This window comes from Pleurodeles waltl, chromosome 2_2 (assembly GCF_031143425.1).
Source record: "Pleurodeles waltl isolate 20211129_DDA chromosome 2_2, aPleWal1.hap1.20221129, whole genome shotgun sequence".
NCBI lineage: Eukaryota > Metazoa > Chordata > Amphibia > Caudata > Salamandridae > Pleurodeles > Pleurodeles waltl.
Window position 1 is genome coordinate 176,772,296 of NC_090439.1, and position 16,725 is coordinate 176,789,020.

The following is a 16,725-nucleotide window of genomic DNA, read 5'->3' on the forward strand; positions in this document are numbered from 1 at the left end:
GCTGACTTAAGGTTATTCAAGCAGTCATGACAAGATGTCTGGAAAGTCTTACAGGAGGAATATCTTTAAAGGTACAGCACTATCCCTTTGGGGTAACCTGGTACTATATATTAGGGTAAAATGTGGAGAACATCAAATATTACAGTATTACACTGACAAACATACAAGGATAAAACTCTTTCAACACTAGCATCTGCAACATACTACCACACAGTTAAGAATAAACATGCTTAAACAGTGCCACTTCCAAAAGCCCAAAAGAGTACAGCAGTGATGTCATGCCAATCAGAAGGGTATTTGAAGTCCTGCTGTAAGTGGAACCGATGAGGCTACTAAATATTCAGAAAGAAAAAAAAATACAACAGCTCAAATGTTAAACTTCAACTTGAGTTTAAGGGCTACTCTCCTTTAAAGTTGATTTTATGTATGTTGTAGTAAGTTGATCAGCCAAAGCCAGACCCTCCTATGGAGGCTTACTGCCAAAGAAAAGGCCTTTTCGGTCTGGCAAGTACATGCGTAGCACTGCTGCTTGAGCATGTAAAACAAATACTTGGGAAAAGTCTCACAAAGGACATCACAGGACGAGATGACCACAACATAAGCTTCTGAGGCTGTAATAACATCTTGAAAATAACACATGGCTGACATTAGGGCATGGTTGCTTCAGCATGTGGCCTACCTAGGAAAAAATCAAGTTGGACTTGTTGGCATTCCATAGAAGGAGGTGGTGGAAATACTGTGCGTAACACTGAAAATGTCCTTTCCACATGTGGGCATAACACACTGAGCTGGAGGGGGGATTGTATGCTATAGATTATTCAGTAAAGGAAAAATATACAAGAGCGCACAAGAGATATACATAGATTTTGCCAAATATAACAGTTTGAGATGAAAACCATCCCTGGTCTTGATCACAGATTGGCGAGCCTCTCATCAAGTTGGAATGTGGGTCTAATATAAAAAGATCCTTCATTCACAGTATGCACCTCATTATATAAAGTAGTTGTACACTATTCTGACCTCCATGTGTTTTGAGGTCTGCAAGACAATAAATAAGGGACTACAGGAGAAGCTAGCTAGATAAACATGACTGAACCTCAAAACAAAGGGCCTGATTTAGTTTGGCTGATGGGGTTATAGTGTCACAAACGTGACAGATATCTCACCTGCCATATTACGGTTCCATTATATCCTATGGGAATCGTCCTACAGCAGACAGGATCGCAGTCGTGTTTCTGACGAGTAACCCCTCCACCAAACTCTAAATCACACCCAGTCTTCTGTCATGAGGTCTAATCATTCATGGGAAAATTATAGAAGGGAACTATTCTTGTAAGATGGTAGTCTGTGAACAGTGTAAAATATTTCTTATTCCAGCTGACATGTAAGGTAGTAGTAACATGAAACCATTAGCTGGCAATTATGCCACTCTTTCAAATGGCAACAGAAGTCAAAATACAAAGAAGATACACTCTAATCATAGCGCACCATCTCAACACATTCACAGCTACCAAGCAGCACCCCACAGTTCTCAAGCACAGAAACTGAAATTTATGACAGACTACTTCAGATGCTGTACATCACAATTCGTCAGCATTTGCTTTGGAAAGGTTATTTAGGCAAAGTTTTTAAAGTAGTTAATTTTCCTAATCATCCATGTGTGTTACTGATCTACTGTAACAAGGTATTGATTATCACCATAAATAGGAGTCATCACATGAGAAGCACTATTTTAAAACAACTTACATTCACTTTAAAGCTTTGGGCTGAATTATCCAGGAATGTGACGTTGCAAATCACCTCTGATCGACTCTTCTCTTTTGGAAGCTCAGATACTCTTATGTTATTTATCCTCCCACCTAATGCTCGTAACCGGGAGTTCATAACTATTGTTGAAAAACCTGCAATACAAAACATACAGGGTGGTCAAGATCACCTACACTACCAGAGATGGCAGTTTATTTTTTAAAGGTTGTATTACTAATTCAGGACAACTGTGGTCAAAAGAATCGTACAAAATACAAGAATGAACAGAATAAAATTACCTAATGCCTGCAGTTCTAAAAAGTACAACAGAAAAATGTAACAACATAACACAATTTAACTTGCAAAAACATTTACATAAAAGTGAGAAAAAAAACAATGAAACTAATTTGCCTATGCCGTCACAATACATCAACAATAGAGCTTGTTAAGGAATGGAAATACATTCACTCATATCTAACATTAGTTATCATCCTTACAATTACGTGTGAAAGGAATTTTATGATAATGCAGCCCCTGAAGTCTTTGCGCTATGGAAATGCCAATCAGAGAGTAACAAAATAAAAAAAAAGCAATATTAACTCAAAGTTCTATTATGCTTTCACACACCTTCAGTAACACGAATTCCCACATCAATAAAAATGGGTTTCATTAACATTTTATGGTTGTCATATTAAAGAAAACAAATACAAAATATGTGAAGAGGGGTATCAAGGGTCCCAAATGAATGCATTCCAGAAACACATGCCCCATCTTTCTTAAGGCTTCACTCTCCCCCCCCCCAGCTCCTTAGGTAGTAAAATGATATGCAGTTCCTAACTTAAGTTAGATACATTTTCAGCATGACCACAACAGCATACTTCATAATTTTTAAATCCCCTACTGCCCTTATAGGGTAGCAGCAATCTCGGTTTTGTTGTCTCTGTGCAAGCTTATAACTGTCCTCCCAGCTCAACCGTAGTATATTATGCTTTAAGAGTTGCTTATTCTAAAGAGCATCAATTTTAAGGTGCAATACACTCGAATCTGCCACAAAGCAGAGGCACTTCAAATCAAGTTTTTAATAGACCCTAGCCTTGAAAGCAGATCTGGAGAGACCCATTTCCATAAGTATAGTTCAATAACATTTAATGTGCACCTTACTCAACACCGTAGATAGCAAAAGCATTTTTGCAAGCATGCTTTCCTCAAATACTCAAAGGAATTCTGAGTAAATTTGATAGCAATCAGTCTTAGGCTGCCTAAACGTTTGCAGCTGTGAGTCATATTACAGGAACTGAGCACAAACAATTGCAATGGATACCAGGGGCCACCACTTCTAGTGTCTGTTGAAAGAGCCACCATGAGGAGCCTATGTTTTCCTATATCTTATCCTTTTCTCCAATATCTATTTCATTTATTATTTGTTATTTGTTCAGCAAACAGAAAGAACAATATTCTATGTCACACAGATTGGGTTGCCTCGAGCTTCATAATAAGTTAATCTCGTCCACACAGTTAAAGCCAAGATCTTACACTTAAAAGTATTTTATACATATCTTAATCATAAAAAGGCAACACCCTTAGTCTTGGGTGAAGGGAAAGCAACCACAATGTGTCAATACACCTGGGGGATCCGGCAGATTTAGATCAAAAGGTCTGAGTGCTAACCCCCACACTCCTGCTTGAACCTATTAGAGATATGCATTATAAACCACTCCTTATGTTAAGTCTCCCACTCAACCATCCCTAGTGAAGACTTTGAAAATACATCGAACTGTGGTACCAATATTCAGTTCTGTACTTAAACAACAAGGTAAACCATTGCGTTCGATAGAAGTCTTCCTTTAAGTCCACAAATCAACACCCTGCAAAAATAATTTAAGTTACCATAAAAGCTAAACTAAACAAGCTGACTGAATGTGTGTGTCCCTGCAAGTTGTTTTAAATAATATTAAATTAATCTATAATTCACTGTAGGTTGAGTTCTGGCGGATGAAATATTAAATGAGAATTGCAGATAGATCAGTGGATGATGTGTGTACGCTTCTGTGTGAGGTACAGGGAGAGCGAAAGAAATGGAGAAAAGTATGTGTGACCTCTATGCCTTTCTCAACTGAAGGCACCAAGATAAAATCTTGACAGGTTAAACTTCGTTTTCCATGCTTCTGAGCTAAATAAGACTAGTTTTGTAGCATTGGAAAATGCTAATAAATATTAACAGTAACACAAAATTGCACATTCTGCTTTAACAGATTTTAAACAAAAATAAGAGGATGGTATAGTTTACAATACTGTATAGAACTGGGTCCAGTCTAAAAAGCAGAAAGGAAGACCTTCCCCATAAGGACACCAGAGTTGAAAGCTAGCTCTTCACTTTCAAAAACTACGTAAAACGTTGGCATGACTAAAACCAACGTAATAATGAATCATACCCACCCTTAAAAAAACACTGTTGCTGACACAACTACAACGGATCTAAACAATGAAAACAGCACAAAACTAAGCCTGCTGACAAATGCATACCTCCAAAAATGCATATGACGGGAATTTCACCACGCACAAAATGAGATGTTGCTTGTAAAGCAAGTCCCCTCACAAGCCTACTCTGCTTTACATATATATGACTTTCCAGGCTGAAGAGTACTTCAAAATTAGATCCTACATATCTGTACAAAGCAATTCATTGTACACACCAAGTACATATACCCTTACTTTTTTATCTAGTCCAATTATGGTAAGCCAATACCATGTTCTAACCAAGATGAAAACATTTCTGCTTTCAAATTCTTTATTACGGAAAACAGATCATTATACCCATTTACTCCATTCATACTTTATAGTTTTTATGAATATCTGCCACCTGAGCAAAAAGTCTGAATCTTTGAAAGAGCCGCCTGGCTAAAATAAGAATCTTCTTTGTACCAATCCAATGTCACTTGTGGCACCTTATGAGCAGTATTATGGCAGAAGTGGTTGATATGGCAGGCATAAAAAGGAAATACAATCTTGCAAGAATAAAATGAAAAAGTAACAGGAACAGGGGTCCTGGAACTATAGTCTCCCAATTGTTCCTAGCCTCCTCACTGCACAAGATGGCCACAGCGGAATAGGATTTTTCAACGGCTAAAAATCTGAAATACATTTTCACGGCCTTCTCAGTATCCCAGCATCAGTTTTGGACTAAAAAACACTTATGAGGTACTCTGACTAAGCACTCATTTGCTAGCTAGGCTACGGTTAATTGGAAGAATTTTTTTTATATTTTATCGGGCTGGCAAGATTGTGCTTGCAGTGGTCAAGTAGTGTATTTATATAATGCTTACTACAAGCGTCTCTGCCTCCCTACAAAAACAATTTTAAAAAGAATGTACATGAATACACGCCTGTACTATTAAATTTTTTTTTACAAAAAACACACAAAAACGTTACAAGCCCTTAACTGTTCAACAACAAAAAATATTATTTTGCTTGTTAGCAAATGATACCACACCCAGGGCAAAACAGAACACTATGGGGGTCATTACAACTCTGGTGGATGGCGGAGAACCGGCGGTAAGACCGCCAACAGGCTGGCGGTCTTACCTTAGTGTATTATGACCATGGTGGTTACCGCCATGATCAACCGCCGGTTCTCCATCCCGCCCGCCAGGGCGGAGACGACCGCCGGGCTGGAGACCTCGGTCTCCAGCGCGGCAGCCGCCAGTATACCGCCGGCGGTATTTGGACCCGGCTTACCGACGTGGATTTCCAGCGGTTTCAACCGCCATGAAATCCATGGCGGTAAGCACTATCAGTGCCAGGGAATTCCTTCCTTGGCACTGATAGGGGTCTCCCCCACTCCCCAGCCCGACTCCCTCCCCTACACCCCCCACCACCCCTGACACCCCCCAAAGGTGGCAGGGCTCCCCTCCCCACCCCGACCCCCAACATAACATTACTCACACACCTGACAAGCATGCAGGCACCACCAACACACACACCCCGACATATATGCCTACATCCACACACAGAGTCAGACACGCACACCCACATTCAAACATATATGCACACATCCATACGGACATACCCACAGCCAAACACGCACTCATTCCCATACACACAACACCCCTGCAAGCATACACGCACTCACACACCCCCTCTACATACACACACGCACACCCCCATGCACGCACACAACACACAACACCCCCCCACCCCCCTAACGGACGATCGACTTACCTGGTCCGTCGATCCTCCGGGAGGGGACGGAGCCATGGGGGCAGCTCCGCCGACACCACACCGCCAACAGAACACCACCACGGCGAATCACAGGACGTGATTCGCTGGGCGGTGTTCTGTTGCTGTGGCGGTGGAGGTGGAGCAACCTCCACTTCCCGGCCGCCCGCAAGTATGGCTGTTGGCGGCTCTCCGTCGGAATAATGAGGGAGAGCAGCCAACAGTCATAATACGCCGAGCGGCAAACCGCCTGCACAGGCGGTCTTCCGCACGGCGGTCCCTCGGCAGTCTTGCAAAAAGACCGCCGAGGTCGTAATGACCCCCTATATCTCTTCTGATAGCGTGAACTGTGTGGTTTCCCTGGATTCCTTTTCTTTCCACCCACCTTTGCTGGACTGTGGACAAGAGGTAAGTTGTGTATTCTGTTTAGGACTAGTTCAATGTGGTAGGGTGGTCACTACAGTAAGAGCGAACCACGTATTATACTGAAGGAAGGTGAATTTGTAAAGGAAATCCAATACAGATACTCTACAGCACTGATTCCCAACCGGTGGTCCGGGGACCCCTGGGGATCCGCAGCTGCTTAGAAAATTAAATAACATTAACAGATTAGGTCCCCAGCTTTCAGTAATGACTCAGCGGAGGGGTCCCCGGATTTCAATAAAGATTCCGTGGAGGTCCCTGGGAGCCAGTAATGATAAAGTGGGGGCCCACAGAAGTCAAAGGGTTGGGAACCACTGCTCTACAGTCCATACTCCAAAACCTAGTCCTGAATGATAGAGATGGTAACGGTTAAAAGGATTTGCCACAATTTTTGTTTTGAAACAAAATAAAATACTTCACTATTCGTTAATAGCAATGGGTGGATGAATCAAAACTGCATCATTAGCGATAAACTATTTCCCCTCGTTCTCAATATCATTCTTATGTTGATGTAAGATCTCCTCCAGCTAATGGAATAAACTGTTTGCAGGTTTCTTTCTCCCTTCTCATCTAAGATTACAGTACTATGATACGGTTTTGTTTTGACTTGACCTGGGGCTATGGCCTTGTAAACGGAACCTTGTTTTTCATACTTGTGTCACATCAGGGACTGTCTGGTAGTAGTCACCTGTACGGGGGTACTAGACAGGACACCCATATCTCTGTCACATTTTTGTCATCAAGGGAGACCCTGCCCACAATGGGAAACAATGATTGTTTCCCCATGAAGAAATGGACAACAGATCAGATTCTCAATCTTATGTATATATATATAATATTACCCAGTTGCAGTCACCACTAGGTAATTATAGTTAGGACTATGTTCCCATAGAAAAAGCGTTTTTTGACTTGCCTATAGCTCTGGCACCATTTGACAAATCTTCACAAACTTTTTCCAAAAGAAGTGTCCCAGTAATTCTTGTTGTGCATGGAAAGTTTCTGGGCGATCCGTCAAGCGGGAGTGGGAAGGGGGAGGGGGTCAAAAATGTTGAATTTCCCATGTTAATTTCCACAGGATCTTTAGACACGACTGCAGTCTGAAACCTCTGGATGGAATTACACTAAATATAGCAGAAAGCTAGCTTTCGGTACGCAGATTATGCTTTTGCTTATTTGGTGTACATCCATTCAGTCGTTTTTGGGATGTTCAAGGAAATCCAAATTTGAGTATCTGTGGTCACAATGACTTTGCGAATAATGACGAGCTCATGCTGGGAAATGCTGCCAGATATTTTTGGACTCAACTTCGGCCGAGTCCCACTAGAAAAAAATGTTTGAAAAAAAAAAAAAAGAGAGAGAGAGAGAGAGAAAAGAAAAGGGGCCAGGGTAGAGACACCCTGACCTCTTAGTTCTGGTGCTTCCTTATTTTGTAATACTTGCCCTCAGGTGGGCCAAGTCCCAGGGCATTTTTCATTGTGATGCAGGTGGAGGCACCTCGCAACCCACAGACACGGGTACCACCACCTCCCCAGGACTTTCATTATATGTAAAGGGGGGCTGACTGCCCCCCATCACCCCTCCTCCCCCCCCAGTTCAGGGACTGCCACCTCCCCAGGGCATTGGTTTACATCTATGCAGAGGTGGGTGGCCCCGGGGACCACCACCTCCACAGGGCTTCAAAAGAAAATTGAGCGGGGTCCGTTTCAGACCTGTGCAGCCCCAGGGCCCGCCACCTCCCTGGGGCTCTTTTTGTTGGAGGTGGGGTCACGCAGCTCCTTTCATGGAGCCACTGATGGCCCTGGGGACCACCACCCCTAGGGACGGCTCATGCTATGACCTGGGGTGCCCAGGGACGTGAATTATAGTTACCTTAGAGCACAAGCTATAGTTACCTGAGATAACAGGTGAATTTCTATGGTTTTGTACATTTAAAATGTGAGCACAACTATAACAACCCTGTAACCTTTGGCTTTTTCAGTGAATTTCTATGTTTAAAAAAAAAACCTATTTCTTAACTATAACGCCCCTATTACCTTTGTATTTTTCAGTGAATATATATATTTCCACTATAAGAAAACACTAGTTACAGGGACATTATAGTTAGGTTCAGATTTATTTTACACACAAAAAAACGAACAAAATCCAGCAGTTATATTTATCCCAAGAAACTATAACTCATGCCCTAAGGTGACTATAATTCATGCCCCCGTCAGGTACAGTTTTCTCATCAATAAGTTTACAACAAATGTTGCAGTGATATGATCAATGATGTTGTAGATGTTATGACTGATGCAGCATGTGGAGTAATTAGCAGTGCCTGGCAAGGGTGCGAGTTTTAGTTACCTTGGGGCACCACAATGGGATTTGGCTTTACGTATGGTAATAAAATATTACTTTATGTTAAAAAACCTCTAGAAATTCTCTGAAAAAAAAACAAATGTTAAAGTAATGTTACAGTTAGGTAAATTGTTCAGTAACAATGTAACATTTTAACCTCTAACAATTAGCCCTCGCCATGCACTAGTAATTACTGCACACATGAAATCCCCCCCATATGAATACCCCTCACCACAGCCACTGATAAGCAAATCCTAATTGTGCCCGCAGGTACCAGTAAAATTACCATGCATGCACCCATATGAAAAGCATGCATGCAATGGGGGAAGCACAACATTTTCCCAAAAAAGAGTTGCGATGATTCTTGTTGCACACAGAAAGTTTCGGGGTGATCAGTCAAGCGGGGGCCGAGAAAAAGGGGGCTAAAAAAACGTTGCATTTCACATGTTAGTTCCCATACGATTCTTTAGACAAGACTACAGTCCAAACCACTGGAAGGAATTACACCCAATTCGGCAGAAAGCTAGCTGTTGGTACGCAGATTAGGCTTTTGTTTATTTGGTGTGAATCTGTTCAGTAGTTTTTGAGATATTAAATTAAATTAAATTTGTATATCTCTCGCCGCTAATATTTAGTGAATATTTTGTGAATATTTCACAAAATTTGTGAATTTTTCGTGACTATGCATGCAAAAAGAAGCATTGCAATTGGCTGACCACAACCTAACTACAAAGCTGCAGCAGCCATTTTATTTAGCAGAACATGGTCCCCAGAGATTAAAACCCAAATTGAAAGAGGCATAAGGGGTCAGGGTGAAGGTACCTAGACCCCAGAGGTGTGATATAGGTGTGTTTTAGGTGCACACTATGGGTTTAAAATAATTTTGTATCACCATGCGCAATATTAGCAAAATGTGTGACTTATTCGCGAACATGGACACATTTGAAAGAAAAACCATAGACTCATTCATACACCAATTTATTCACTTATACATGCACTCAGATAATCATGCGTCCACTCACAAAACCACCCAGATACTCATGTACCCCCTCACACCTACTCAGACTCACACACCCACTTTCAGACCCTCTCAAACACTCACGCACCCACTCACAGATCCACTGACCGAGACAGGCCCTGTGGCCAATCTGCGCTGCCCACAGCCATAGGACGTGGTTTGCATGGAGTTAAGTGGTTATAAGGGCTTGGCTGCTCGGCCGCGTGCAGCGGGGGTTGGAATAACATATAGGGGGTCATTCCGACCCCGGCGGGCGGCGGGCGCCGCCCACCGGGCGGAGACCGCCAGAAGACCGCACCGCCCAGCGGGAAAGCCCCAGCTCCGAATGGAGCCGGCGGAGTTGCTGGTGTGCGACGGGTGCAGTGGCACCCGTCGAGATTTTCACTGTCTGCTTTGCAGACACTGAAAATCTGAATGGGGCCCTGTTAGGGGGCCCCTGCAGTGCCCATGCCAGTGGCATGGGCAATGCAGGGGCCCCCAGGGGCCTCACGACACCAGTTCCCGCCAGCCTCTTCCTGGCGGTGTAAACCGCCAGGAACAGGCTGGCGGGAAGGGGGTCGGAATCCAAGCAGCGCCGCCGTGGAGGATTCTCTGGGGCAGGGGAAAACCGGCGGGAAACCGCCGGTTCCCCTTTTCTGACCGCGGCTTTACCGCTGCGGTCAGAATTGCCCCTGAAGCACCGCCAGCCTGTTGGCGGTGCTTCCTCCGTCCCGACCCCCATAGTGATTAAAATTGTTTTATGTTTAAAAAACATTGAAATTCCCTGAAAAAAACAAAGGATACAGAGACATCATAGTTAGGTTTTGAATGTATTTGTATAATACCATAGAAATTCAGCAGTTATAGTCAGAGTTCTTTTAAGTAACTTAAAAAAAAGAATTATTATGTACCTCGGTCACCTTAGTGACCATCAATACTTCCATCAGTGTGCCAGTAACTCTTACTAAAGCAGGAAGAAATTTCTTTCCCCAGCCTATCTGCCCCCTCGTCACCGGCTAAAGTAATGCATCCTCTGTGACAATATCTGCAAAGGATTATCAATGCAAGGTCAGACAGGCACAGGCAAATGCAATAGGCCTAACGCTAAAGTGTTAACATGCAAAAACTGGTCTGCAGAAATGTCTTTGTTTATGAGATGGTGCGTTAAAGTTACATTTATTAGCTTTGACAAGTTGTGTTCATTGCACTCTAGTCCCCTTTTGTGGAAGTTAGAAAGCTGCAGAAAGAATGAGCAAAACAAAAAAAGCAAAACAAAGCACAGTTCACCTTGCTCTCTGGTTAGAGCGATAGCTTATAAATGGTTATAAAATGACTAGTGTGTGATTAAGAACAAGGTGTTGTGGCATAAACAAGATCAAATATGCTCAGTGACTCATAATGTACAAGTGACTACTAATCTTTCCACATGTTCAGATTTGGCAATGGAAAATAAGCCACCCTACATGGATGCTTTAGCACTGAAGAGCTGTCTCTTCCATCCACCGATGAATGAACACTGTCCTACCCCCAAACTGGAAGGATTTTGAAGAGGCAGAGATGTGATGTGAGCATTTATAAAAAGCACTGGCAAAACAGGGCTCACAGAACCCCAGGAATGGGTCAGTGCACTAGGTTATCTTCTGTTTCCAGGTTCGAGAATCCAGGAGGATGCACCTCTTGTACTACGCCACACACTTGAACTTTTGAGGGGAGGTTCCATGTACACTGGTGTGGCCCAGCCTTATGCTGCAGCTATACCCCTACATGGCCTCCCAACTAATACTAGATAGTCGACGGCCCCAGATCTGATACAATGGGAAGAAGCGGCCCTGTACTCCTTGAGGGATCCATATGCAGAGGGACCCTCCTCAATTTATCCACTCTAATTAAAATACATATTTTGCAGCATGGTGAATTCCTTATATATGTTAAGATTCAGGGGATACTCTGTAGCTGTGGAGAAAAAACCCCAAGAGCTCCCCCTACCAATACATTGTTGGAAACTATTCACACTATAGGACTGGGTCGAAAGCAAACATATCAACACAAAGTGTTTACCCACATGCTTAAAACAGCCAAGACAATCTAAAAATCTGAGTGAGCACAAACCATGGATACATACAGAAAGAGCACTGCTTGGGCCCTTCTGTCTCTAATCAACAACTTTCTGGAGGTCCCAGGGACCAATGTAGGTGAACAGCGGGTAACACTGCTTGAAGAATGTGTAACTACAGGGCTCACACCCTCTGGACCCCCATGAAGTGAGGCCAAATGGAGTCACAAGTTCTCAACTGGAGCTGTGCTATTATAAAAGTAGGATCAGTGAGAAAATGGAATACAGTATCAACATAAGTCTTAGTAAGCTGATGAAAAACGCAAACTGGGACCTTAAAGCCAAGTTAACCTCCTTGGGACACACAGACAAATGGCTGATACATGCCAACCTTGACCTTATATTAGATGTAGGAGCACATGATAGCACCAGGTACATCACACATAAATTAAACCTTGTCCAAGAGCACCTATAATAAAATGGTACATGAGTACAAGGGCGCACTCTAGGAAATGTTAACATCAAAATTTTTTCAGTTGATCCACATTTCACGTTGTAGGTACACACACAAAAATCTTTGACCTGCTCTGCCGTAGTCAGGTGTGCAAGCACAGCCTGGAGGCATTAGGCAGCCAGAGTGGGGCCCCGATGATGAAGCATGCCACCAGTTATATCCGTGGGTGAGGGGTCTTTTACAAAAATAAAAAGATTATTTTAGTATCAAAGAAACAGCTTTGAGTATAATGACCATGTACCTGCTTTTGTTGATTAGATTCTAATCAACAAGCATCAGCCGTAGAGACAGTGGCTCGTGCAGACAGTTTAAAACCTGTAGAGCTGTGATTACGAGATACACCCCTAGAGACGAACGCACTAAAGCACTCTGCTTGAGCTCTCTATGTGCTTGATTTACTTCGGCTGGTCACCTCTGCACACGTTTTCATTTTGGCATAAATGCTAACTAGCAATATTTCACAAAACAACTGTCATATTAGTATAATTTAACAGAAGGCTGAATGTGTGTGTGATAATGCATGATAAGTGGAATATGGCAGGCCCGTTAAGACCAAGTGGGAGAACAAGTTGGAAAGCTATTGGCTGCCCAATTGAAAGTAGTGAGGACATGCTGGAAAATAAGTACAGAGCCGCTTCAGAACAGGAAGACAGAATGTTGCAAATCACCAAAAGTTTCATTAAGGATAAAGAGAAGGACAGAATGTTGTAAATTATTATTACTTCAGGTCGAAAAATCATTAAAAATTCATGCTGCTGTGAAAAAAAAATGAAAAAGGATTGCTTTATGCTAAATGTACATCTAGCACACAGAACAAAGGGGCAGATGTATCAAGAATGCATTTTGCGAGTTGGAAATAGCGATTTTTAAGAAATCCCCATGTCTGATTCGCAAAATGCAATGTATCATATTTGCAATTCGGTAATAGCGATTTCTTTAAAAATTGCAAATGCTATTACCGAATCACAAATTGCGATACAGCCCCCATTCGCATCTATGGGCCTGTAGTCCCATATTTGCGAATATTTTGCATGTCCCAAATTGCAAATTCCTAACTGGAATTCGCAATTTTTGGAAATGCAAAGTCCAGGGAGCTGGGGGCCTTAGGTCCCCTCTGCTGCACCCCAAAATATTTTTTTACAACATGTAAGGTGCACACATGCCAAAAGGGCATGTGTGCTTTACATGTAAATTTAAAAAATGCATTTTAAATGCATTTTTAAAATTTTCACATGGTTACCACCAAGTTCAACTTGGTGGTAAATAGAGATTCCTTAATGCCCAATTCACATTAAGGAATTGCTTCTTATATGTGCTTTAGAAATCGCAAATAAGGATTCCTTATTTGCGATTTCTTATTTAGAGAGTCGCAATTTGCAACTCTCTAAACAGGGTCACAATTTTAAGAAATCGCTATTTTAGCGATTCCTTAAAATTGCATTCAGAATGCCTTTGATACAATTTGAAATGGCTTTTTGCATTCACAAACGGGCATTCGCACCGTTTGCGAATGCAAAAAGCTTTGATACATCTGGCCCAAAATGATGATTGAGTGTTCTTTTTAGATGTAAAAAAGTCCCTCATGAATTGCACTGAAACCACTTCATAGGAGGAAGAATGGTACACCAAAAAGCCAACAGCATGAGGGAAAAAAAGGAACACTCCTCTGGAGAGTTGCTAAAGCTCACTCTATTTATATGATAAATAATTGGTAATAATTAGTCTGAATACAGTTGCGTTATCCGTCCATATCTAGAAGGTGGAAGAGGGAAGAGGTGACCCCCATCATGTCACTATCAAATCTCAGCCACTGACTATCCTGGGGAAAAGATGACTAAGGAAGCAGCAATGTTAAAAGTTTCTGAGAGGACCTGAGGTGAATGAGAGGGGAGAACCCCCATTCAATTAAAACAACCAATCCAGTTTCCCTCCTCGTAGAAACTGCCTCAGTCCAAAACACACACTGCGAATGAACCGAGGAGCAGCACTCTCCCTCTTCTATCCTGGCCTCCCCCTTAATCGGTCTTTATCCATGCCGAGTTGGAAAAGAAGGAGAATAGCAGAGATGGTTTGCATTGCAAAATGAAAGTAGTATCCTGTGAAAAGCCATATTTTAGGATGGCTGAATTGGTAGGATGGATATGCGAGAGGAGTATTAGCTGCTGCAAACACGTGGCCACAAGCCCTAGCTGCAGTAGGCTCGGTCTTATTACTTCTGAGGCCGACAAACTGAGAACCAACAAACAGAGCAACAGTAACATACGTCACTTACAGTATCCGCAAATGACAAAAGTCCGGTGCTACAAACACACTGTTAGTATCACATTCGAGTCTAGTTCTGTCCATCACAGTAAAAAGGTGCCCTGCAGTCATATTGCGTGCAAGCGAATTGATCTTTTACTAGTGCAGCAGCATCTTTTGTCTGTGAGCTTTGAGAGTGATACTATGCAGCCCCACGCGAAGCAATATGTCTATAAATCAAACTAACTAGTTCAAATAAGATGGAATTGGCAAAACTGTTATACAGAAAAAAAGGGCTGAGCCACCACCTAAAATTGTCCAACCCACATATTCATCCTCTCTTCTCCAAGCGAGCACCATAATCCTCAGTCACCAAGTTGTCCATGCCGGAAAGGACATGCCACCAGAGCTCCAGGCACTCACTTTGCAACTCATGCAATTTGGGAGTGGTACGTTTGGCCCATTTGAATTGCTGAATTAAAAAATACACCTGAAAACAATGCCTGTCAAAAGAAAAGCCCATGACAGTAGCCTTGTACCCCAGTGGCTTGAAAATGCCAGACACGCCTAAGACATTACCACTTTCCCACCATAAACCCACCATAAGCCCACACTCAATGCATCACTTTCTATCATATGACTTGATAGAACCACATGAGCATCTTCCCATTAGCGTCCTCCTATTTGCCCTTAAAGAGCGGTATTTGGACAGAAGAGATTTAAGCGTGCATAACAGAGATGTGGTGGAAACAATTGAAATCACTAAGTGCAATATCACAGGTTTTTTGTTCGAGGGGATTATTGTATTCGCTAGCTTTTTCAGGGCTTATACAACACTTTCTGCTGTAAATGTTTCAACCACACATTTGTTATAGTGTAATAAATATGCTTTAATAAATGATGATGGTTAAAAATGTATATTCTCACCAGTGCAGTTTTTTATTCTGTAGCTAAACTCAATGTTATACATCACACAATCAATTTTTAATTACTAACTAATACCCTTCTCAACAACAGAAGTAAAGAACCAGAACTTGTTTCCGGGGCAGTCTACTGAAAGGCAAATTCACTCATGCACAAGCAAGACCTTTACAGATTTATGTTTAGTTTTAACAGATGGCCAGAATGTAGTACAAATATTTTTAATACGTGATACTGAATAACACTCCAACTACACTTATTTTTTTCTAAGTGACAGTTGTTTTCCTCCCACACATTAGTTGCATTCGTTCAATCTCTCTATTCCAGGTACAATGTGGATTTTGTCAAAAAAGCCGTGCTAGTTCTTTTATTGCAACCACGAAGAAAAAAGAAATATATGGGAATAAAAATGACAATGCTTTAAGCATCACGAACCTTCATACCATAAGTACAAACACATTATGAAATGCTAGGCGAGACCACTTCTTAAATTGAGTGTCTATTAGGATTGAAGCATTGTCTTTTCTAGCACCGCCATGTATTAAGAAAGCGTCAGAACACTTGCTAGAGCTTGCTTGAATTTCACGGCAAAAATCGGTTTAATATTATGTGGAAAAAAAAAAAAAAAAAAAAAAGAAAGAAAGAGGTTAGCCCATACAATTGAAACATCCGGGTGTGCATATTTTCTATCCACGTCCCCAAATTTAAGCAATTTTGAATGATATGTGCGGTGTGAAAGGGTTTGCAACTCAGGGGTGACATTTTTTTTTATAAATCTAAATAGTTCCCTGTCTTAAAACAGTTTGAGCGAAAGGGAAAGAAAACTGTACACTTTTCTGATCGTTCTACTTCACGGACCGTGGAGACCCTTATTTCAAATGCAGTGATTCATTGTCTAAAATGTTGATGGACTCAATTGGATGGTTTTAGATCTGATGAACGTTTTCATTTATTTTTGTTAGTAATAACCAGCTGGACAAATGAATGCTGGAAATCACATAAATAGAGAAAAACGAGTCGTTCTAACTATTTCTTTTTACTGCAAGAATCTGTCTGTTGCATTTAATTCTTATAGCAATCGGAATTCCAACATTATTTGTGATGCAATTAAAGCAAACATAATAGCATTATCTTTCACCTTAAGTCTGTACAGAAAGGAGCTCTATGACCACAATGGATTGGCCTTTTTCAAAGCTCGGAAAAAAGCATTGTCGTGGCAAGTAAACGCCTATCCACGTTAAAATCAGGGTTGTAATCATTCACCAGTTCAGCTTCCAG

General features: G+C 41.8%; 1 protein-coding gene across 4 annotated transcripts in view; it reads right to left on the reverse strand.

Annotated features, from left to right (window-relative positions):
• Window positions 1-16,725, reverse strand: part of PTPN3 (protein tyrosine phosphatase non-receptor type 3) — a 1,694,656-nt gene that overhangs the window by 1,228,773 nt on the left and 449,158 nt on the right. For all 4 annotated transcript variants that reach the window (XM_069219598.1, XM_069219596.1, XM_069219595.1 and 1 more), the window contains one exon: window positions 1,747-1,901. In XM_069219598.1, the coding sequence (XP_069075699.1) occupies window positions 1,747-1,884 (138 nt within the window). In that variant the 5' untranslated portion in view covers window positions 1,885-1,901. The remainder of the gene's footprint in view (window positions 1-1,746; window positions 1,902-16,725) is intronic.